The sequence below is a fragment of the Haliotis rubra genome, unplaced genomic scaffold (assembly GCF_003918875.1).
Source record: "Haliotis rubra isolate DU_JTF1 unplaced genomic scaffold, ASM391887v1 Scf1414, whole genome shotgun sequence".
Classification (NCBI taxonomy): domain Eukaryota; kingdom Metazoa; phylum Mollusca; class Gastropoda; order Lepetellida; family Haliotidae; genus Haliotis; species Haliotis rubra.
In genome coordinates, this window is record NW_025765353.1 from 61,437 (window position 1) to 87,176 (window position 25,740).

The 25,740-nt window shown below is 38.7% G+C and overlaps 1 protein-coding gene across 1 annotated transcript; it reads left to right on the top strand.

Moving 5' to 3' along the window:
* Nucleotides 1–324: 324 nt before the first annotated feature.
* LOC124269050 (monocarboxylate transporter 5-like) lies at nt 325–24,719 on the top strand. The gene is made up of 6 exons (XM_046704062.1): nt 325–471; nt 6,032–6,370; nt 6,990–7,133; nt 22,540–23,538; nt 23,804–23,854; nt 24,620–24,719. Exons 2-6 carry the CDS (start codon nt 6,172–6,174, stop codon nt 24,682–24,684), a joined length of 1,458 nt encoding a protein of 485 aa, XP_046560018.1. The 5' UTR covers nt 325–471; nt 6,032–6,171; the 3' UTR covers nt 24,685–24,719.
* The last annotated feature ends 1,021 nt before the right edge of the window (nt 24,720–25,740 follow it).

Genomic DNA, 25,740 nt, shown 5'->3' on the forward strand with positions numbered 1-25,740 from the left:
CAAGAGTTGTATACTCCCCAGGGAGTTGAGATTGACAATACTATGTGCTCTTGAGATTGACATCCAGTGAACGAGGGAAACACAAGGCGCCTTTGAGTAGCTGAGCTGAGCTGGATATCGGCGCGGGATATCGGCGTTAGTATGTATGTATGTAATTGTAACAAAGGTCAACAAGATCCGAGCTAAGCATGGAGATAAAATGATTGCATTAGTATACACGGCACATTCTTTACTTTTCTTTTAATTGACAGGAAACCAGATAAGTGGATCACATTCCCTCTAAACCAGACAACGTGGACAAAGATATGCAAATCGGAGCAAAGGGTGACTAAGTGCAGTGAGAGACACTGACATGCACACATCTAGTCTAAGCCAGCAGTAGACTAACCAAGGCGTATAGCGACAGGCTGCTGTTTACTGTTCCCGACGGTATGGTGCGTAGCTCCAACACAATCGACAAGGACAGGAGGGGTAAGTTTGTCTACTACAATACACTTCAGTTGACGATAAAAGATGACAATAATAGTCCATTTCTATGTAGTATATATTCATACATAGTGCATGTTCAAAAGGCACAACAATACGAAGTCATTTGGGATAAAATTAGATCGCCGTCGTCTCGATTAATCATACACACGTATTAAACCATTATAAACAACATCACTACAGATGTAAACGGATTGGAGTCATATACATGTAACTATTCATGCTAAGCATGATATAAACATGCGAATAATCAATGGTTGGTTGGCTGTTTGTTTGTTGTATATATATATTCATTATTATTACCATTAGTACCAACTATGATGCCATAAGAAACGATATATTTCATTTTCAAACATGGATACAACATAAATGACGTTCTGTGTGGTAACCAAGAATTACCTAGGTCTATAAATCATGACATTATCAAATCAGTACATAACTTTACTATCACTTCAAACAGATTTAATCAGTCTTAAGTTTTCATCTGGCCCCTTGCAGAACTAAAATTATTTTTCCTGGATGGATGTTTACATTAGTGTATAATGTATGCTTAATGTTATATTTGATATCATGTACTTTTGTAATAATGTTATGAAATGCAAGTCGCATAAATGTTGTTTTGTCTGGAGAGGCATTCGTTTTCCTTGTTTGCCGATCCAGTTTCTGAACAATATATCAGAAATAAATATGTTTAAACCGAACAGTCATATTACAAACAAACGCACACACGCTTGTATACTTCTTAAACCGTGTCGCATTGTAGATGTAGACTATAGCCCTTAAACAAAGGCTCACGCTTCAGTGGCTAATGTTTATTACCTGCCTCGCATCTTTCACCTAGCCATAGTGCAATGTTGTCTTAACAAGACTTTTTCGGTAGACTCGAAAGTGAAGGCGAGCCGTGTAAAGCAAGCAACGAATATTGCTTAAACTTCTTTGTTGAATACCAGACTCACTAACATCATATCAGCTGCGAGCATGTCATTACTTATTTTGTTGCATTAAGCGCAAACCATGATAATAGAGCCTTTTGCTGTTACTCGGTCAGGAAATCAACCGACCAATATTTAGTTCCCAAGGCAGACGTTACGTCCATTAGTGAGTCAGTAAGGTTTTACGCCGCTTTTAGCAATATTCCATCAATACCACGTCTTGGACACCAGAGCTTGGCTTCACACATTTTACCCTTGTGGTTAACCGAACCCGGATCTTCAGGGGCAACATGAAGTTAGAAACGGATTCGGGATGGGGCATCGGGGATTTGAATCTCGAATCTCAATGTTTTTCATATACTGAAAGCCATTAAAAATGCATTTTGACATTCATACTTTCTTTTCTCACACTAATTTCAACATATATAAACCTAACTGGTGATATGTTTTAAGTGAACATCTGTGAATAATTTCATTTGAAAATGTCCAGTCAACAACAATATCAGTGACGCAACAACGACATCACACAAAGGAGGGGTCACTTGCAGTCAATATCGTGTGTGTCCACCGTGCGCTGCAAGACATGCTCGCAGTCTTTGGGGCATTGACAGACACACATTACTCAGAAACAGCTGTTGGATGGTCTGCAGCCTCTGATGGTCTGTGGTCTGATCATGACACCACCCTCCAAAACGATCATGTTCAAGGACACAGTTTGGCGCAAGTCTTTCTCCTTTACGTCGATAAATCTGTTGACGTCCATCTGCAAAGGATAAGTTAAACCTGGATTCATCTGAAGAAATGACATCTGGCCATGTCCTGTTGCCAAGATTGGCCCCATTTGCTGCCCATCACCGTCTGGCAAATCTGTGGCGATGCAATAAGGTTGGACCACGGTACGGGTGACGACACCGGATGTTGAAGGCAGCAAGGCGTCTTTGCACCTTTGGGCGCTGAAATGACATTGCCTTGTCCCAATTGTCCTCCTTGCCTAATCATCAGCTGTTTGGAACCGATTTCGCAAGTGTGAAACTCGGATATTGCGGTTTTGTCAAGCTGTTATCACAGGTGGTGCACCAGGTCGCGGACGATCAGCAACACTTCCGATAGCCCGAAAACGTTGTCTGAGTCGACTTACAGTGGATGGATGCACATTAAAGTGCCTGGCAATCATCACATCTGAAGCACTTTGGCTGACCATACGATAACCTGATTCCTTTCGCCTTGTGTCAAGTGTGGCATTTTCTCAAAGTGATTGAGTTCCACAATTCCTTGTGCTTTTACAGGGCCTGGGTGCAGGTAATGCACGTGCAGAACGTGTTTCATGAATGTGGTTGTGTTTACGAGAAATGTCAAACGTTCAGTTTTAAGTATCAAAGTTCATGTGAGAGGAATGCTACGGGACTCGAACTCGAAATGGGTAAGAATAACCGCCTTTTATCTCTACATCCTCTGTATTGCAGGAAAACATCTTCAATAGAACTTTAGTCAGTTTCAGGACAACAAATACAAATTGCGTTTTTAATGGCTTACAGTATATTTGGAATTATTCGAATCACGAATCTGAACGTTTTTCATATTCGGGAATTTTCTTTGCAGATCTCGACATTCGGCATTCGGTATTCGGTATTTGAACTCTTATTAAGCATTTCCTTTACACATTTCGAATTCGGAACTTCAGCGTCCTTGCAACTATACTCTTTGCACCTTCAACCGTCAAACTTATCTATCCTTGACGTTGCCATGCACCCCTCGGAGATAGTCCGGTCCTGAAGCTCTTCCCCTGCTTGTATGCATGAGCTCTCGTTAAAGATCGAAGAAAGACAAACAAGGTCAATAATTTGAAACACACTTTTTGAGGGCAATAATATATCAATAGCTATCTTAAATAGGGAATTAAGCAAGGAGGAAATCTGTTTGTTTGTTTTGTAATTCTAGATATTATATTACACATTCCTTCTTACTTCTCGTGAGAGAATTTGGGATTGACACATTTGAGGGCAATAATGCATCAATAGCTAGCCGAAGTCAAAGGGTCAATTAAGCAAGGTTTGTTTGTTTTGTAATTGTGGTAACTGTGTTAAACATTCCTCCCTACTGATTGTGGAGTGTGATTGTAAGACCTTTATCCATTCTACAAGGCCAACTATGGGCTTTGCTGATGAGCAAATTTGAGATTGACTCCATTTGAGAACTGAGCTCATTTAGAAACACTATATAATAACACCCGCACCTGTAAAGGTTCATATCCAAAATGGAGTCTGAGAGAGAGTTGCGTTTCAGACGTCACCTGTTTGAATTGTACAACACCAACAAGCGAGTATTAATTCCAAGAGTGAATTGCTGGAAGCTGAATCATCAACAAAGAAGTCCTCCCATCAGTATCATCTGCCCAAGAAGTATGCAGTCCTTCAATGCGGGAATGTGAAGAGTGAGTGAGTGAGTATGGTTTTACACCGCTTTTAGCAATATTCCAGCAATATCACGACGGGGGGCACCAGAAATGGGCTTCACACATTGTACCCATGTGGGGATTCGAACTCGTGTCTTCGGCGTGATGAGCGGGAATGTGAAGAAGTTGATTAGGAAGAAAGAAGAACATAACGATCCTGTATATTTCGTCTCCATCGAAGACGCTATTGGCATTATCCAGAGAGCCCATATTGCAAGAGGGCATGGTGGTAGAGACAATGTGCTGTAAAAGGTTACAAAGAAGTATGCCAACATCACGCATACATTCCCTGAATGTGGAAAATTCAGATTCCGGATTCGAATCCACGACTGTGAATTTTTTTTATTCAGATTCGGAATTCAAATCCCGAAACTCGAATGTTTAAAAACAACTCAGATTTGAGGTTCTAATATCGAAAAAATCAGATTTGAGATTCGAATCACGAATGTAAAAAAAAAACAGATTCGAGATTCAAACCCCGAATCCCCAAACCCGAATCCGTTTCTAACTTCATGTTGCTGGTCATCAGCGTGGCGAGCTGACGCTTTAACCATTAGGCTACCCAACGAATCCCCACTGTCCAATAGACCACGGACAGTGAAATATGTTAGGCCATTGTCACATTAACGAAAATTAACACCACTTCCTCTGTTACAGACACATGACTGCAGAGTGGATAAAAACAACAAAATCAGTTTAAATAAACTTAGGTAACCAAAGTTTGGAGCTCAATTGACAGTGGTTCATATTGACAGACTTGTCTGTTTAGTGTTGTTTGAAGCCATTAAAGGCAAATACGTCACGCCGACGTCCGTAGTTCGATTCCCAACATGGGTACTATGTGTGAAGATTATTTCCGGTTTAACCCCGCTGTGACAGTTTTACTGTTGATTAATACAGCTTACAAGGATGCTTGTTAATTCAATGAAGTTTACTGCTATAAATATAGCATCATACTCTGGACATAACAGTACATCTCCATGTTGCCTCATATTTGGAGAAGCGATGGGGTAGCCTCGTGGTAAAGGCGTTCGCACGTCACGCCGAAGATCCTGGTTCAAATCCCCACATGAGTGCAATGCGTGAAGCCCATTTCTGGTGTACCCTCCTCAATGTAGCTGGAATATTGCTAAAAGTGGCGTAATACTAAACTCACTCACTCATGTTTGGAACATGGGGTGGAAATGATGGATTGTATGCCCATAAACATGGAACATTAAACACTGCGTGAAATAGTGGATTTGCATGTGTTGCCTCATGTTTGGAATAAGGTGTGGAATGTTGGGCTCCTATGCCCATGGGCAACATCTTGTGTGGAAAATGATATTGCCTTTGAAACTGTGTCTTTTTGTGCTAAGAGCTTGAAATGTATGTTCATGAAACGAAATATTTATATTCTTTCGTAATGATGCTTGAACTGAAGGGAATGAATGTATATTTGCATAAGCATTCTTATGTAAAGTAGAAATGTGACGAAATATAAGGACTCATGGGGTTTGAAAGTGATTATTATACATGGTGTAATGGTAATGGAGACATCTGTCAGTGATACAACGTATCTCCAAACATTTGAAATATAGAAGACATAAACATACTTTAGTTTTTGGTATTGTAAGCGTTTATGAATATTGTAAACTGATATCAAACCTCAGCACCCAGTTCCGTAGACAAGTGATTCGCCATGACAGGGAGAAGGCTCCATAGTGGGGTTTGTTTGTTGGGGACCTGAGGATTTAATGAGCGTAGTCTTAACTTCCAAGTTCTCTAAATTGGTTTATTCCCTTTCTTGTTTTCCTTAACTGCGAGACGTTGTGTCTCCCTGGCGTCATGCAAAACGTACAACGCTGAAACTACCGACAATAAAGCTTGACAATAGCTACCATACAGTGATGTCCGTTGTACGTTATACAGTACCGTACGAAGTATTCCATTAATGACAATACTTTGGTTTAGTTTATATATATAACGCAGCTTCCAAGATATTGGAAAGATATGGTTATTTATGAATCAAGATGTGAACATTTTCAAAGGTTCCAAAACGAGGTCTACATGCAATTATCACCAAATGAATGTTTGAAAATGTACACAAAAATCAACACTATTCTAAACGTGGTGTCTTATCCCTTCATTATTTGTGGAACAGATGCTGCTTGTTTTGCAGGAACCGCTTTGACACGCCAGAAATACTATACAAAGTAGATGCAAACGGTACTCACCTTTTGAGGAAGAAGACACATTCAAGAATAAAGGACAAAACACTGGATGCTAGTTTGAAAATACCTTGGCTCCGCAAATACAACCATGGAGCACCCGAGAAAGGACATTGATCGCGGATATGCATGGGTGGTTTGTGTCGCTTGCTTTGCTATGCAGGTGCTCTGTGGTGCTCTAAACTCCTCTCCTGGGGTCATTACACCGGCCATTCTGGATGAGGTTGATGGCGATTTGGTCAAAGTATCGTGGGTAGGGTCAACATTGCTTGGCACGTACTCAATGAGTGGTAAGTGAACTTGCTTCTGGGCTCCATTACATTATTGTACCTCTTAATGTTTTGTTATGTAATGATAGCTTCAGAAAAATAGGAATTTTGTATTGTGCATCTAGATGTACTTTCTTGACAGGTAGATTGATTGGTCGATTAGGTGATAGCTATTGGCATTGATTTGAGCAGGCGTACGTATCTGTGAAGTTCATAAAGAACCAACAGTTTGTAAGACTCGGAAGACATTGTTGTTAGTCAGTCTTTGGCAAACAGGGTCATTGTGAACTTATAAGGGGCACACATTCGGTGTCTCACAAAATACATAAATGACCAATGTTTGATGCTCAACTACGAAATAATTTCCATGTTGAAGTTCATTAGAGGAAGAAAAAACACAAAATATGCAACATATACAGCACGTTTGGTGTGGAAACAGTATGATGAAAGAAATATATGGTTCCTTCAAAGATAAAAATGTTTGAAATGAAATTCGGACAGACGGCTATTGGCATATCTTCCTCGGTGAGATGTAAACAGAAAATTTGTCCAATGTTTTCGAGAGCTGAACGTGTCAAGTGTTTCTTTCGTATCTTGCTATCATTACGGTACCAAACAAACTAATGAAGGATTTTTTCAGGACCATTGGCAGGAATTATTCAAGGCAAAATTGGAAACCGATGGACAGGTGTTCTGGCTGGTATACTGATGTTTGTAGGACTGACAGCTGCATCCTTTTGTAGGACTGTCACTGGTTTGATCCTTACATTTGGAGTCATAGCAGGTAAGATTCAACATACTTGCTGTTTATACTTGGCTTGTACTGTGTGGTGAATGTGACACTTTGATTCTTGATTTCAAAACAAAATGAAGAGAGAAAGAATTTGTCTTACAATAATAATCGCAATACACGTGCCGACCACACACACACACACACACACATACACAAATACACAATCCTGGGGTGACGTCACCAGTCATTATTGATTGCAGGTGACGACAACCTCGCAAGGTCGAGGTGATTCTCCCGATTACACCACGAACAAAATGGCGACCATAAGAATCTGGGGGGTGTCCGTAAAGCTATTGCAGCATCCTCGATTGCTGCTCTCAGTGTTTTACCTAATAAAATATACAATCGACAAGCATTAAAACGTTAAAAGTTAGAAGGAGGCTAGTAAATGTTGTGCTGTCTATCTAAAGCTCTCTACATTACTAGACCGCAAGACAAATGTGCCAAGACACTCTTTGGTGTAAGTGGGCAAGACAAAGATCCAGTAGAGTTGTGCTTAAAGATGGGACCTTTGTTTGGGCAAACCAAAGATTGGAGCTTGCGTTAAAAGGGAAGTCTCACTATACGGAATCATTTGTGGACGGGGAACTCAAAAATTCTCTGGATAACCAGAAACATGAGCAGGTTCGACACCGAATTTAGAGTTCGCGTAGAACCAGCCCAAACTTTCCTGAAAGACGGGAAAAATAACATACCTTGGTATCTTACCACTATAACGGTTTTACCAAATACAATAAAACCATCAGATTATTTTATGGATTTACACTGATATCGAGGAAACAGTTCAGCGTTATTTGCCTATTATCTCTTTGGGTTTGGAAAGGAAGGCTTGCCTGGCCTGTTGTCTGCCCTGTTCTATGAGAGTTTTTTTTGTTGTCTTCGTCGATGTCGCCCGTCGTGCAGGCCTTGGTTCAAAACTCATGTTTCATTCTATGGTATTTGGCGAGTTCTGCTAAGACCAGACGGAACTCTTGCTCTGTGATCTTGCTGTCGGCGATCGCTGTTGACGATTGTGTTCAACTTGGCATCAGCTAGAACCCTAATCTTGTGCTTCAGTTCTTTCATTGAAGCCGATGAGATGAATTTGAGAGCTATTCCCGCCAGCCCCGATACCAAGGCTGTTATTTCCATGCTAGTTGTCACTAGTGCTGAATCCACGCCGTCAATGGCATTCACGACTCTGTGGTACTTTTTGTTTCAATGTGCTTCGTACATCTTGTTCTCGCTCGAGTTGGTGTTTGATCTTGGTTACTTGTCGCAGACGAAATTCGTCCACGGTTTCTAGTGTTTTGGACACAGCATCCCTGCCAGGATACAATCCCATCTTTATACATTATATAAAATCACCGCCGGCCTCTCGTCTATGTAAAGCTCTGTACAATACGAGACGGTAAGACGGTGATATTGTACATAAAGATAATGTATTCTGGGAGGTAAAAATTGCCAAGCGTGTTAAGTTGCATTGTTTACCTCATATTGTAAATATGAAGCGGGCAGCAAGCTATAGATATCAATTTTGAAGGAGGTCTGTTAATGTCGTGGTGTAAAGCTCTCTACAATACTAGACCGCAAGACAAATGTATCTAGACACTCGAACTTACAAGTCCTCCCGTGTAAAGCTCGCTACAATTCGAGTAGCATAGGGAATGATGGTTCTATGACAGGTCCCCTATAATCGATTTTCATGATCTTCCGGCTCTGCCGGAATGAAAAATATGGGTGAATGATAGTGGACCATCATTTGACGTCCATTGATGCAAAATCGTTCCCCTTTTTAGAGATAAGATATTGTTAAAAATATAACTAAAATGAACGTGCAAGAGAAATTGAGATACCAGAATTTATCTTTGGATTGGTAGGAAATAATGTCACAAATCAAAAGTAGACCCAATGGATATTCAGCACATATTACTACAAACGGGAAATAAAACCTGTTTAGGCCAAATATGTGTATTACATTACAGCCTCACTTCACAAACAGTAGCATGAAACAGCGACATTCTCCACAAGATAATATTGGTAATCAGGGTATCTTGTATCAGCACAAATGTACATCCAATCACATTCAGATGGCGAGGCAAACAATGGTCAAAAGTACACAAAAGTTCACTGATGGTCCATAAGCACAGAATGTCCACAACAAAATAGTCCATGGATGTAATCCTGTATACGATGTGTAACAGCTCTGTTGTTGTCATCGAGAATAGTGTAGTACTGCCTTATATCTTGACGAACTCTTGACTACAAAAAAACATAAGTGGGAGCAATATTCCCCAAGTCTGAAATAATAAAATACCTACTCGCTAGCCACGTGGTGACAACCATAACATGTCGTGTCAACACATCTAACACAATAACATTCTTAAAATAATAACACCAAAACTGCTTCTCAAAGTGTCTGCGAGCAACAATGTTAAAAGACAAATATTTTCATAATCCTCAACACCAAGTGATAAATTTACTTATTTAACTTTGCTAAAGAAACCAGAAACGTACTCACAAAAAGGCCGTCTCCTTAGATCTCTCTTGACAGTATGAAGTTCAACTGTGTTAACTTCAACTTAACAAGACTTTATATAGCACATTGAGAACCAAATGCATGTTTTGCACATAAATGAAATGGTGTGTTTTGGAGATCTGTTCCCACATTAAGGCTGACATCCACCCCTACCAAAGTACATCCTAAATAACTTTCATAAAAAGAGCATGAAACATGACATTAGGCCTTCGACAGAAATCATAGTATACTTTAAGTATACTATTTTATACACTTTGCTCTTTTGTAGAAGTGAACTCTTTAGTTCCTACCATTCTGCAAGCATGCAACCCTACTCAGAAAATCTGCTCCATGGTTCTCACATCCCTTCAAACATCTGACTGTAAACCTATATGGTTGTAGACTCAAGGCCCATCGCATGACTCTTGCATTCTGTAATTTCACTTTGGACAAGGATGCCAATGGCTGATGATCTGTTTCAACAATGAATGCCCGACCATATGGATATGAACCAAATTTCTTGATAGACCAGACTATGCCAAACACTCCTGCTCTTTGACCGCATAGTTTCTCTCACGCAACAACAACTTTCTACTGGCATTTGCAACTGGAAACAACTGTTCTCAATGTTCCTGAAGTAGGACAGAGCCAATCCCCACATCGGAGGCATCAGTTTGTAGACCTTTGTAAAGTCTGGAAGCTTCAGAATAGGGTCAGTGGAGAGCTTACTCTATAACGTATCGAATGCATTTTGTTGTGACGATTCCCATCGCAGATGACTGGGACTGTTTTTCTTAGTGAGATCTGTCAAAGGTACAGCAATTGCAGCAAAATCAGAAATAAACTTTCGGTAGTAACTTGCTAAACCAATGAAAGAACGAAGTTCCTTCTTTGTTCTTGATTCCTGTGCCTCCCTAATTTTCTGGATTTTTGCTGGGACGGGCTTCAATGAGCCATTCCCAATGACATGCCCGAGAAACTCTACTTCCCTTAATCCAGCCTGACATTTTGTAGGTCTAAGTGTCAGCTTGGCATCTCTTATTCTAGTGAGTACCTGCCTCAGGATTAACAATTGTTCCTCCCACGTTTCCGTGTAGATCAAGATATCATCTATCAAATTGACTAAACTAGGAATTCCTGCTAGCAGTGTTCTCATCATTCTGGTAAATGTTGCTGCTGCATTCACCATACCAAAAGGCATAATTCTGAACTGAAATCGTCCTTCAGTGGTTACAAATGCAGTCTTCTCACATGCATCCTCCTGAAGGGGTATTTGCCCATATCCTTTCGCCAAGTCCAGCTTACTGAAATATTTTCCTGTATTCAATTTGGTGAAGAGATCTTCAGGAATAGGCTGAGGTTCAGCATCAAAGACTGTAATAGCATTTAATTTATAGTATCTAAGTGATCCGTCTGATTTACGAACCAGAACAACTGGAGAAGCATAGGGAGATGACTATGCTTGATCATCTTCTGTATCTCCATATCAATATGTTCTTTGCTAACATGAGGTACTGAATATGGTTTAGATCTCCCTGGAGTGTCAGAGATAAGCTTGACTTCATGGTATGCCAAGTTGGTTCTCCCTCGTATATCTGTTAAGGTTGACTTGAATTCCTCTAACATGTCTTTCAGTTCCATCTTCTGCTCCTCATCCAGCAAATGGCCTATTTGGACGTCAGTGTACTCCTCAGAACTTTGCAATACAGGGAGTTCTATATAAGTGCCTTCTGTTTCCTCATGCTCAAAATCCACAAAAGCAGTAGCAACATATTCTAGTGATGACATGCTAGGGATGTTGTTTACATTGTCATCAGGTGAATCTATGCATGCAGCACTCTCATTTTCCTCCACACGCTTTACATATCTTTTGAGTGGATTGGCATGAAGCATCCTTTCCTTATCTTCCATCTTTATCCGGTAATCTGCTTGACCCTGAACTGCAGAGACCTTGTATGGACCCTTCCATTGAAGAAGGAGTTTATTGTGATCTGTTGGTAAGAGAACCAATACCTCATCTCCAACATTGAATCGTCTGTCCTTTGACCGAGCATCATAGTAATTCTTGTATTTTTTGGCCGACTTTCCTAATTCAGCCTTGGCTAACTGACAAGTGTCCTCAAGCCTCTCTCTCAATTCCACAACATATTCTTGACATCTGGTTCAGTTTTCTCATTAGTCCAGAGTTCATAGAGAATACTAATAGGGCCACGCACTGTCCTGCCATAAAGAAGCTGAAAAGGCGAAAATCCTGTGCTTTCTTGTGGAACCTCTCTGTATGCAAATAACTGTGCTGGAATATAGTGATCCCAATCTTTCGGTTTTTCTGAACACATCCGTCTAAGCATAGTTTTCAAAGTGCCATTGAATCTTTCTACGGCACCATTGCACATAGGATGGTAAGGAGTGGTAGTCTCTGTTTGATTGACAGTAGTCTGCTAACCTCTTTCATAATATTTGAAGTAAACTGACTTCCCATGTCTGATAATACCTCTAACGGACCCCCTACCCTTGTAAAGATTTCTAGCATGGCTTTAGCAACACGTTTAGTCTCAATACTAGGCAATGAAATCGCTTCAGGATATCTTGTGGCAAAATCTATTATGGTAAGTATGTATCACAGCAAAAATAACTTAGTTTCCGTTTTTGCGGAAACCTAACGGATACTGGGTAATGTAGGTTTCCGCTAGGTTTCAGTATCCGGAAACAGACAATACGAGTTTCCGCATAGTTTACAAAACTGAAACTAACAAATCTAGGTTTCCGTCTGATTTCTACAACTGAAACTATCATTATGCGTTTCCATTTAGTTTCAGTTCGCTGAAACATTCAAAGAGAAATGACTTTGTTTCCGCTATTGCGGAAACCTATTGGATACTGGGTAATGTAGGTTTCCGCTAGGTTTCTGTTGGTTTCAGCTTAGATGAAATGGCAAACTTATAATTAGCTTTGTGCTGTTCCATTGGGGGACTATATTTACTTATTGTTACATTTGCAAGATAATTTCTGTTTACAGAATCCAGTTAGGGTCAATGCAGGAAGCAAAAGTACTGTTCGTGCCGTAGTCCCTAGTATGTTGATCAACCTTCAGGTGTTGGCAATCTATAGCTCATTTTATACTGTACCGGTAAAGTGTTTATGGTTACATGCCAGTTTTTAGTGTACATTTGTGATAGATTAGTTATTTTACTGTCCTTCGAAGACAGGTAAGTATATAAGTTTGTTTTATTTCATGTACACATTTACAAATTTAGAGTTACGACTTTCATAGTCACGATATGGCTACCGATGTGACTATGCAACTCACTCACTACCATTCTGCATAACTTGTGAATGTACAATTTATTACATTGTACCCGAAAAACAACAAACACAGTGACACATGCACTGTGATGATTCATCTGTTTCATTATTGTGAATAGCTCACATTTCAACAGTACTCAACAATGTGTGTGTGTCTGTCTGTGTGTCTGTCTGTGTGTCTGTGTGTCTGTCTGTCTGTGTGTCTGTCTGTCTGTGTGTCTGTCTGTCTGTCTGTCTGTGTGTCTGTCTGTCTGTCTGTCTGTCTGTCTGCATGTCTGCATGTCTGCATGCATGCATGCCCATATCAAAAGGGAATTTTCAGCATTGGAGAAAACAAATTCTGTATGAATATGCAAATACAAATATGTCAAAACCCTACAACATTTTATGCATATGATGAAATGAGGTCTACTAGTGCAGGCATAACATATTTGCTGTGGTATTTATAAAACAGATTTCAAATTCAAATGTTTATTGTATGAAAGGTCATGGGCCCATATACATGAAGTGTACATTTGAAGCTGTCTCAATGTATCTTAACATGTACACACTAACAATCTCACATAGTAAAGACTTGGCAACTTGCTTACAACCATGAAGCTTCTGTTGCACTCACACTGAGCAGCCAACAATCCTCTGATGTGGTACATATGACGCAGAGCCTTGAGTTGAGCCTGAGTTTTGCCACACAGAAAGGGGAAATATAACCAAGTTGTTTACAACAAGGCTTGAACCAGTCCACAACCGCAAACAGATGGTGTATGCTCTACTTAAGATTTGTGGGTGAATATGAAGAGTCCTGGTTGATGTCTGGCACAACATCGTTGCCATCCTTATCATCCCACACAGACTCTTCATCATCCTGCAAATACAATACATACAATGCTTAGTAAAACTGCAAAACAGCCAAAGTAACACATTTATACATATTCATAAACATGCACAGTGGTACATCTGATCACAATGAAATTATATAATTAGAACGACTAATTTGTATATGTAACCAAAATATTTTTTCACAATCACAAAGGAAAGATATGTAGTATACATGTATATTGTATCTTCCATTTGACATGTCACTTATTTTATTGATTGGTACCAGAAAATAACAGCCAACCCAGTATTCTGAAGCAAATTGTTGTAATATTTATTACTGTTACTGTACTCATATTCAAGGTAACATCTACTACCAAATCGCCAATTGAAATCGAAGCATATGTAAAACGGTACATACATATTTTAAATAGATACGAATTATGTTTAAACACTGAATGTAACACATAATTATATATGTGATCTTATTCAAATTGAAATGACCAACTCAACTGAGAAAAGCATACAAAACCTAACATTTCCCATGAATGAAAAATCGTGGGTATTTCTTAGTTTTATCAACTCTCTAAGGAAACATTCCCAGCAATATAGTAACATAAAATATTATTTTTTTATGTGACCTTTAATTTAATTTAAAACTGTAAAATGTGTAACACAACTTATTCACTTTCAGTTACAGTTACATATCTGGTATACAATAATTACACTCTTGCTCGACAACGGTATAAGAATCCATACCGAAACGTCGCATCATATATAATAAAGAAGTTGTTATCCATAAACTCTCTTACTTTCTTATTTGTCACCAACTTCTAAATGCCAATCAAACAAATTACAATAATTAAATATATTCATTATTGATATATGATGGATAGCAATGGGATAGATCAAACTGAAGTCGTTAAATGAAACCTATGAAGTGAAGTATTATGGACTAACCTGATGAGAAACTGCCGTCCATTCCAGACGATTCCTTGTTTCCTTGAAACAAACGACTGGCAGTGCGGACAGAAAACTGGGTCTTTTTCTTGGAACTGAAAAACATATCAACATATCTTAACTTATGAAAGTGTAATCCCATATATCCATATATAACATATGTTAAACTTATGGTTACACTGGAATCCACGCACTGTTACATTTTGAGTGATTATATTTTTCACAAAGATAAAGAAATTTATTCTATGTATCTATTTAGTGTTTACTTGTTTTTGACTAAATGCTGATGAATAAAAAATATTGTTTTAAGATTTCCTTTAATGAAATTAGGAGCATGGTATGGTGTAACTATAAATGATTACCAAGCCACGCCTCTTGTCAATCTCCAACAAGTCAGTGGATCCACAATACGTATCTGTAAATCAAATAATTGAAACAATGATTCTTTTAGAAATGTTATACGTGACTTGTGTCAATGCATTGTAAGGCTAAGAGGTTCAATAATTGATTACCTAAATTATTACACAAAGCTATGAGTGTAAAGTATATGTTATAATTGTTTTAATGGTAATAAAATGATAAAAAGATGTACTGGTATAATTGGATAAATACCGCCATATAGCTGGAATATTGCCGAGTGCGGCGTAATACTAAACTCGCTCACGTAGATATATTGAGCTGACATCACATATAATTAGATAAGTAAAGTTATAATACAGGGAATGTACGTAGATCTACGTGTAGAACTGAAAAGAATGAACATGATATAAGCATGTCTAATACATGTGCATGTTTTGAGCTCAATAGGTAAATTACTTACCTGGTGAAGTTTTACGTCCAGCAGAACGTATATTGCCTACTCCTGGCAGGGTTTTGAAAAATCACCTATTTGCCACTAACACAATCTCTCATGAGTAGGACTCATGGAGCTCGATGAGGACTTTTAAAGTAACGTGAATATGTTTTCAGATTTATTCACTTCTCTAGGCCTACATGTTGATGCTTGACACTGAGGAGGAGCAATTAGTGCCCATAATGCGATGAGAAGACCCTTAAGCCCATACAAGCCCACTGTTGGGTACTCACATTCAATCTGCTCATTTCCACCTTTCACGGTCCCCTTTGATGTCGGCAATGTAAACAAATAAAACAATGGCGACCGGATCACGTCCACGCGAGACTACCTAAATCATTATAAAAACACACAGCTGACATTTTATGTGTATAGTGTATGTTTATTTTGTTGTATAACGCGGAAAGATATTGTCAAAATGTAATGTTAGATTTAGATTGAAAAACAACAACAAAGTGTTTTTCCCGTGAGCCTTTGCGAGTCGCGATTTTCAAAGCCGCCTCAGTTTTCCTCAAAGCACTGAAAGAGAGAATTCGCTACCTGGAAAAGAAAGATGGAAATGGCTGCGAAAAACTCGCAGTACCACGACCCTGTCAGGTAAGACCAATTTGTTTTGTTGTCAAATAACGTTTTATGAATTATTTACTTTACGTACAGATAATCCGGATTGGTAATCAAGCTAATCTATCGAATTACAGCCAGTGGCCATAGGTATTCGCCACTATGCATTATTCGACTTACATGTTAATTTGATGCAGCTAGAAATATGTCTTGAATTTATTTGATATCCGTTTGATATTGTTCATATTTTGCACATGGGTTCTGAATCATCTCAGCTTCAAAGACATAATTTCCGTTTTATTTTCAATTCAATGCGTGTCATGGTTATGGCAATTTTTAACATGGCGGTCTATGGGGAAAGAATACGCAATGTTGTATATATGTTGCTCATGTAACTACAATGCGGAAAATTATGTATCTGTGACCAAGATTATTTCCTAACAGCCTGCATAATTTGACAACCAAATATGGAAAACTGAATTAATGAAAATTACATAGCTACACTAAAATAGCATGCAAGTCTATGAGAATTTTGCCGACTGACGTATATTTAAGTCCCCTGACTGTATAAACAGTTTTGCACGAACTATTTTCAAAGGATGGTGAAGTAAAATAAGTGTCTATCGAAAAATATACTACAATTTTGAAAAATATAGCAAATAGATTGTATATTAATTGATTTGTTTTATCCATTTAGGCTGTTGAGAGGAAACGTGTCACGACCACTCCTGGAAGAAAAGATCACCCTCTCTAACTGAAGGTATGTGTTTATGGTACTATGAAACATAGACGTAATTTCATTTTGAATATTTTATTATTATGCTTCCCTAGATACATTTTCACAAAATGAACCATACTCAAGTTACATTTGCAAATGGATTTGAATAACCGGTAACTTAATCATGATTTCAAATTGGACCAAATAAACTTCACACCTGTGTGAAATGGCAGTAAAACTGACCCCTTGATTTTACAATACCGTAATTACTCCAAGGTTATGTCACATGAGATAACTGAACTTCATTCATCAGGATGTTTATGTCAGGCCGTTCACTTACTCATTGCATAACCTTAAAGTGATAAATCTGTAGTTTGCTTGTTGGTATAAATGTCGCTGCAATTGTTTGGGGGTTTGTTAAACCTCAAATGAATGAATGGAGAAATGCAAAGAAAAGTAACGTGTTATTGTTTATTTTTTCAGCTGATGATGAGTCTGCAGACTGTATAACGAATGACCAAGGATGGTCAGCTGAAACATGTGTGAAGGTAATTTTGACCTATCTGTAGTGACTTTCATTATAAGTACTAAATTATTTCCAATTCATAGAGTAGAGACAAGGTTTATGGATGTCAACTCCTTTATTATGTGAAAACATGTTTCAGAGTGAATGCTTACCCTTCGTCAGGTGTAAGCATTCACTCCGAAACATTGTGTTTCACATAATAAAGACCTTGACATCCGGAAACATTCGCGTCTTGTATTATTCACTTCTAAATACACCTCAAAGACGTAATGGTGTAAACATACAGTCACTACTGGGTGAATATACTTGTGCCTTCAACAATACAACTGCCTGACTGAGTTTGGTTTTACGCCGCTTTTAGCAATATTCCAGCAACATCACGGAGGTGGACACCACAACGTTGATGAAAATCTATTACTAGTACCATTATTACTACATAGAAAATGCAATAAATGTTCAGATATTATATATAACATATTACTACCTCTGGTCTGGGAAGCATGTAACTCCAGAGCAAAGTTTTGTATAGATTCTGTGTCCTCTTTAGAAAATAAGATATTACATTCGGTCAATGAAGTGTGATGAATTGCATAATTTGAGTTTTGAGAAAACTAGTGCAAAGTGTGATTGTTCAATTTAGTTCTCTTTTATTCAAACTTACTTGTGGATTACTCATTTTAAATCATCCTTGGCATTGTCAGTTTCTTGTTGATTGATGTTTGTGTAATTCATCAAAATAACCTAGTAATTCGTTATAACCTGCCATTTTCAGAAACTTGCACAACGCCCAAACAGACTTGCATCTATTGATTGGCCAGATAGACGATAGAAAAAGGTAGCGACAACACTCACCATAGACATGACATCACCAGTCGTGAGTGACGAAGATGACGTCAATTAGTTGCATTCCGTCCCCTTTGTCTGTGAGTCCAGCAAGCTTATGGCATACACGACGACACTGGACTTGGAAAGAATCTACACCTCCACTGCTCTCGTCAAGGCCAACAGGAGGACGAGGATGAGGCATCCAACCAAAGTAACAGAGGGATCTCCGCCCAGGGATGCCCTTACAGGGGCTTACTGACCAGCTCTTGCAATTTAATTGAATTTATTTTCAATTTCATAATGTAATTTTATTTTATTTTTGTATTGTAAGCTGTATGTTGTTATTGTATATCATAGTGGATGTTTGGCGATAGTTGTGACATAGAGTGTGTGGCTGAATGCCAAGGCGTGCAAATAAATGTCCGATGCAACTATGTTTTATCACTGTGTTAAGTTGTATGTTATTGTTATTTTTCATCATTAGCCTGATTTTAGAAATAAATTTCGTATCTAACATGCTATTTCAAGATAATAAGTGAATGAAAGTTTAACTGATGAAAAATTACAACTTTGTTATAAATGATATATGATTTCTAAAACTGGATTGAGTTATGCCAACATGTTTTGCCCTGTTCTTTAGTGCTATATTACTAGTTATATGTATGATCTTTATTTGCCTTAAATGCTAATCCATACAATGTTGAGAAAATAAAACAATGAATCTTATTATATATTCTGTTTTCTTTTAGTAAATGTCATGATAATAACAAATTGCTTATATTGTTTTGAACAAGAGTTTATGATATAAATAAAGAAGAATGTTTACATTTAGCTCTTTGAAACGCATATGAAAACCCGTGAACCTGAAATTGAAACCGGTAACTGAAACTATGCGGAAACCTTGTCGGATTGTTGGTAACTGAAACTATGCGGAAACTATGTCGATTGCTGGGAACTGAAACTATGCGGAAACTATGTCGGATTGTTGGTAACTGAAACTATGCGGAAACCTGTTGGAGTCTTAATAACTGAAACCTTGCGGAAACCTGATGGATTCAAAGTTAACTGAAACTCAACGGAAACTTCTTGGAGTGTGGGTAACGGATACCTTGCGGAAACATGTTGGAGTGTGGGTAACGGAAACCTTGCGGAAACCCTTGGAAAGTGGGTAATTGTAAGTTTCCGTTATTGCGGAAACTCAATGTAAAAGAACGGAAACTCACTGGATTCTAGGTGGAAACTTAAGTTTCAGTCCACTTTCTACCAGGTTTCCGCATTGCGGAAACCGAGTTATTTTTGCTGTGTATCTGTTGCCTTTACTGGTTACTGGAGAGATAGGACCTACTATATCCACAGCTACTCTGCGAAATGGCGTCTCAATCAGTGGCATAACTCCAAGTGGGACTTTAGAAATCCTTCCCGTTTGGACAGTTCTCTGACATACATCACAGGAGGCTACATATCGCTGCACATCTCCATGCATCCCTGGCCAAGGAATTTAGAGCGAATTCGATCCAGGCTCTTCTTCACTCCTAAGTGACCAGACAGGGTCGAGTCATGTGCTAATTTAAGCACCTTGTTCCTATACAACTTTGCGAGAACCAGCTGTGTGAACAAATGACCTTTCTAAACTTTAGGGGAACTAAAATGTCTATACAAGAGATGATCTTGCTGCACAAATTCAATCATGTTTCCACTCCAGTCATAATCCTCAACACCAATTGATAAATTTACTTATTAAACTTTGCTAAAGAAACCAGAAACGTACTCACAAAAAGGGCCTTCTCCTTAGATCTCCCTTGACAGTATGAAGTTCAACTGTGTTAACTTCAACTTAACAAGTCTTACATCCACCCCTAATACATCCTAAATAACTTTCATAAAAAGAGCATGAAACATGACAAATAGTGTATGGACTCCTTAGAGCTAAGCATACTGAAAAAATATGGGTCATAGCGGGGACAGTGACAGACACTCTGGGTATATATTACTACATATATATTTTATCTTTCCTACATAAACTGTAATTCTCCCTTTAATGCTTCATCACAATAACCTGTCAAATAATCTAACATAACGAATTTAGCCATCTACACTGTTACAATTGACACAATCTCACACAATTACTCACATTTTTAGTAAAATGAGAGTAATTTATCCAACGACATATCCGACATGATTGCTATGTTACACAACACTTCCCCTAGTTAGTGGACACACATGCACGAGCATCTTGCTATGCACGCCGCGTTCTCAACTCAATTGACACGGTCGCCAACTCTCACCTATTCTGAATCCCATTCCACCAAAACATTCCTCTTATGCAGATTATATTAATTATCTGCTTTTTTATCTTTTTACTTTTTGTTTGTGTTGCTTTAATAAATATAATTTGTGCGCATTACAACTTCAACAAGGAATTTTCTGTTTACTTTGTATGCTATTTGTCTCTGCTTATGTTGTACTGTATGTCATTTTACAATGAAACAAATGTTGGCAAAAAACTTTACCTACGCTTCCCAACCGTCCATATGTATATTTACTTTTTACTTATGCCAGATGCCGGTTCATATAGCTCAGTACAGGCAGGCGGTTGGATTATTTCACTTGCATATCTCGAGCAAGGCACGCTGCTCGTTTCTCTTATTATCTATATTATTTATTTCTGTCTGGATATTCAAACTAAAAACTCCCATCTTTATTTACATTTCAATTTTATTACTATGCTGTGGCGATATTCATACAAACCCTGGCCCTTGCAATGACAGTAATCTGAAGATTGTTCATTTAAATGTAAGGAGTCTGAAGGATAAAGTAGATTTACTCTCGTCCGAAATCTCTTCATATCATGTAATTTGTGTGACAGAAACCTGGCTACATAGCGGTATTCCTCAGAGTGATATTTCGATTCCAAATTGTCATGTGCCTTACCGTACTGACCGCCCAAGCCGGGGTGGGGGTGTTGCTATATATGTTAAGAATACTTTCTACGTTAACGATATGGATCACCTATCAATACTAGAAGCAAAATGGATACAAATCATATGTAAATCGAACCCACTAGGATCACACCCACTTCTAGAACATTGATTGACTTCTTGTTTGTATTGAATGTTGATAGCGTGTTATGTTCAGGCGTGTCTGATCCAATATATAGCGACCATTGTCCGATTTTCGTCACCTGTAAGGACAATATTCTGAACAATATTACTTTAAAAAGGACAATTTATAATTACAACCTGATTGGTAAAGACAACCTTGTTGAAAGCCTAACTTCAGTTCCTTGGCAAGATGTCTTGTCATCTGACACAATTTATGAAGCAGCAAACTCGTTCTCTTAGTCTGTTGAGAGCTTTACGCAGATAGGAAGACGCGTGATTTAGAGAGTATGCGTACATTTGTCTTGCGGTCTAGTATTAAAGAGAGTATTGAACATTTACAAACCCCCTTCAAAACTGATATTAATCATCCGCTTTGGATTTACGATCCGAGTTACGCAACAGGACTCAACACGCCATACCACTCTTGCTGCTGAACCGTTTTCTACCTCCCAGAATACATTTAATTTATGTAGAATATCACCGCCTTACCTACTCGTATTATAGTAAGCTTCGCATATACGGGAGGGCGTGTGTAATTAAGAGCATCGAGGTACACCTGTCTTGCGTTCTAGTATTGTAGAGATCTTTACATAGACAGCACAACATTTACTAGCCTCCTTCTAAATGTAAACGTTTTAATGCTTGCTGAATTGCATATTTTATGTGGTAAAACACTGAGAGCAGCAATCGAGAATGCTACACTAGCTTGACGGACACCCCCCGGATTCTTATGGTCGCCAATTTGTTTGTGGTTTAATCAGGAGGATCACTGCATTTGCGAGGTTACGTCACCTACAGGCCCTGTGACGTCACCCCGTATATGTGTGTGTGTGTGTGTTCATTTCCAAATCCAGGGGATTCTTTTGCATATTTTACGTGCTACAGTCTCGCTGATTCGAGATTTACAAGACAGGAACATATAGTTTCTGATCACCTACATGATTTCACATTATGGTCAACCAAACATTCATTTACCATGAGTTTCAGTTGACAATCAAAGTAATTACAACAGGTTAACACTAAGTCCACGTTTGTAAACATGGCTGACCATTTGTCACCATAAGTCAATAACCTCTGAAAGTGGACGTAGATCTGACAGGACATTTTAAAGCATGGGACTGAAAACATTTATTACACATTTCCCGTAATTACTCGTACCTCGTTGGTCATTCTGTAAACACGTAATAACTCAATGATGTATGCATCCACAACTTGCGAACGTATGTATCTATATCCACAGGTTTAGGTTCTGGTCTGGCTGCTAATGTGTGTGGCGTGGCTCCAAGCAACTACTTCAATAAGAGACTCCAAGTAGCATACGGTATCTGCATGTCTGGAGGTGCAGTAGGAATGCTGGCAATCGGACCATTAACAGTTCAGCTGTTAGAGATGTACACTTTATCAGGCGCGTTGCTTATTTTGGGTGCCATTGTATTCAATGTGTGCTTAGCTGGAGCTCTAATTCGACCATCGTCCACACCGATGCAAGAGGGGTCAATGTCAATAGATCTTGCCCGCCCAGAAGGCACAGAGGAGATTTGTGATGCACAAGGAGAGCCTGCAATGAAAATGCAATCACAATATCATGTTTCAACTGTAGAAAATACGATCGCCAAATTTGAACAACATGACGAGAACCATTGTTCTCCAGCTGATTTGCCTCGGATTGTTAAAGACAACAGTCCTGGGAAAGGTAATGAAACGGCAGAATCTCAGCTTGAACACAGCTCGCATGTAACAACTGAAAACTCACGGAGTAGGATATTACCTCAATGTGTATCCTTGTTCTGCACAAATGGATTTTTCTTGTATCTGCTCAGTATCATTTTCTGGTCTCTTGGGGATGCAGTCTGCATGGTTCATTTACCAAATTTTGCTGAAGTGAAAGGCAGTACACCTGCTCAGTCTGCCAGTTTGTTCACTGTCATGGGTGTGCCTGCGCTTTGTTCCGGACTGCTGGCTGGTTTTGCCTCTTCTGATCCAGTTATTGGAAACATTATCCTTCACGTTGGACTACTAGGAATGTCAGGGGTGTCCCTTCTGCTACTCCCCGTGCTCTCAAATACGTACAGTCTCCAAATGATTTTCAGTGTCCTGTATGGTACATACAGTCAGGGACCTTTTACATTGGTTAGTCCTATATGCATTGAGCTGATAGGCCGATCTCAATTGGCCATTGGCTTTGGTGTATGTTCCTTTTCCTTTGGACTCGGCTACACGGTCGGACCACCCATTGCAAGTAGGTTAACATTGAACGTATATTTTGCCGGTGAATGTGTGAGCGGCTGATACTATACTGCATTAATTAATGTGTTAATACACGGCTTGTAACTCCCTACCTGACTGGTGCATGGAGGTATGAACCAATCATGAAACATGCATAGCCATAGATACTCAAATATGCATTTTGGTACATAAGCTTTTAGGTTTTGTCATGACCTTAAACTATTTTATCATCAAACTGAGACATATGTTACATGAAGAACCACCACACTGTGTTTCAGGTCTTATCTATCAAAGTACTGGAGTGTATGAGTATTCGTTTCTTTTCTCAGGTAGGTAATTGTGATCACCAATATTGATGTAAAGTGTAAAGAAACAAGTAAAATGAGTTTGATGCAACCCGCCAGATGAAAATATGTTGAAAGAGAAAAGTCCACTAAATGATCAGAGAGTAAGTGTGCACTATGAGTTTTGTTCAGACATAAACATTCGTGTCCCATTTCTTGGACTAAACAGTATGACAAACCAATAATGAAGCATACAACTTTATGGATGAAAACATTTTGTTTATTGACAAGAGCAACGTTTCGATGTAGATTCCTACACCGTTATCACTTTAACTTGATAACAGTGTAAGAATCTACATCAAAAGGTCGCTCTGTGCAATAAACAAGATGTCATCCATAAAGTTGCATGCTTCATTGTTTACTCCCCATGTTCAAGAATGCTGAACCTGCAGGACAACAGTTTCAAACAATTGACAAACCATTGATTGTGAGGCGGTTTCCTTTAATTTCTGATAAAGACAAACAATTAATTTAAAAGGAAAACCACAATCGTACATTTTTTAGAAACAACACGTTTCTTTGTAAACATCGGATTTTCTGTAAATATACATTTAATGTGCTTGCTGTCTAGTTGTTTCAGTACAAAATGTCTCCCAACATCAGTGCCTCATTGTTGTCTGCATATTTCATAGTAAGGGAGTATAGGTCTACGCTGTTTTAGCAATATATCAGCAATACCACGGCGGAGGACACCGGATATAGGTACATATATTTTTTATTCTATTTTATTTGTACATTGTTCCGTTGCAGGTGCCTGCTTCATCACTAGTGCCATCCTCGCCTTGTGTATTCCATTGGCCAAGAAGTCAACATAAGTAGACATTGAAATCTTTGGTGGTTTGGATGGGGACAGATCTTCTCAAAAGCCGTTATGGGCAGGGAAACAAAATTTGGTATGTGCCGTCAGGACATGATGGAGATCAGAAAATGGAAACCGTGTTGCAAGTTGTTACAGAGTTATGGCCCTTGTCATGCGTTTCTTGACTCAGTGCGTGGTATCCCCAATGGGGACAGATACATCGGCTGAGTGAACTCAGCTCCAATGCATACCTTCTCATGCATAGTTACAAATTCTGCTTAAGAATGCAAGGCTTTAAATTGAGCCGACCAGGCACAGAACATATATGTGACCTGCGGATAATTCCTCAATAAACTAAGCTTTCAGTTCCTGAGATGGTAAGAGATTACCAAGAAAAAGAAAATATTTTATTTGTGTGTCACATGTTATACATAAAACATACATAGACACTTTAAAACACTCAATAAAATATAACATCCGGCCATACGACCTATGAGACTGTAACAGGAGGATCCTGCTCAGGTCCTCAGGTCCGCAAGATTCACTGCTTTGAAGCCACAATAACAACAGAACACAAGATTTGATAAAGAAAATTAATTTATTTCAAACTCAACAAATATATATCCCGGAATCAACAATAAACTAAGTTAAATAAACAACAACAAAATAATGCCTCCAAGGATACTATGAAAAGTGAAAACCCTATTAAAAATACCTAGTCTACAGAAACAATAGTGACCCCAGAGTAAAAAATAATCTGCACTTTGATACCCCCTAACCTACAAGTTTTACCCAATAAAATTCTTGCTCTGAAAATTACCCAATAAATGCCTACAAAAAAAGTTCAATGGACTGATCTATCTGCTCATGAGATACTCATGCACTGGCCCATCCCATTGTATTTCAATTGGGAAAAGCATACTAGGCACATGCCTAGTTGGTCCTCACCCCTCAAGAGCTAAATGTACCAGCCCACAGAAGCCTAAGCCTGGTGTATCTTTTCTAGTCAAGCCTATGCCTAACCCTGTCCTAACCCTAAAAGAGAACAAGCTTAATTTATACTAAGAAACCT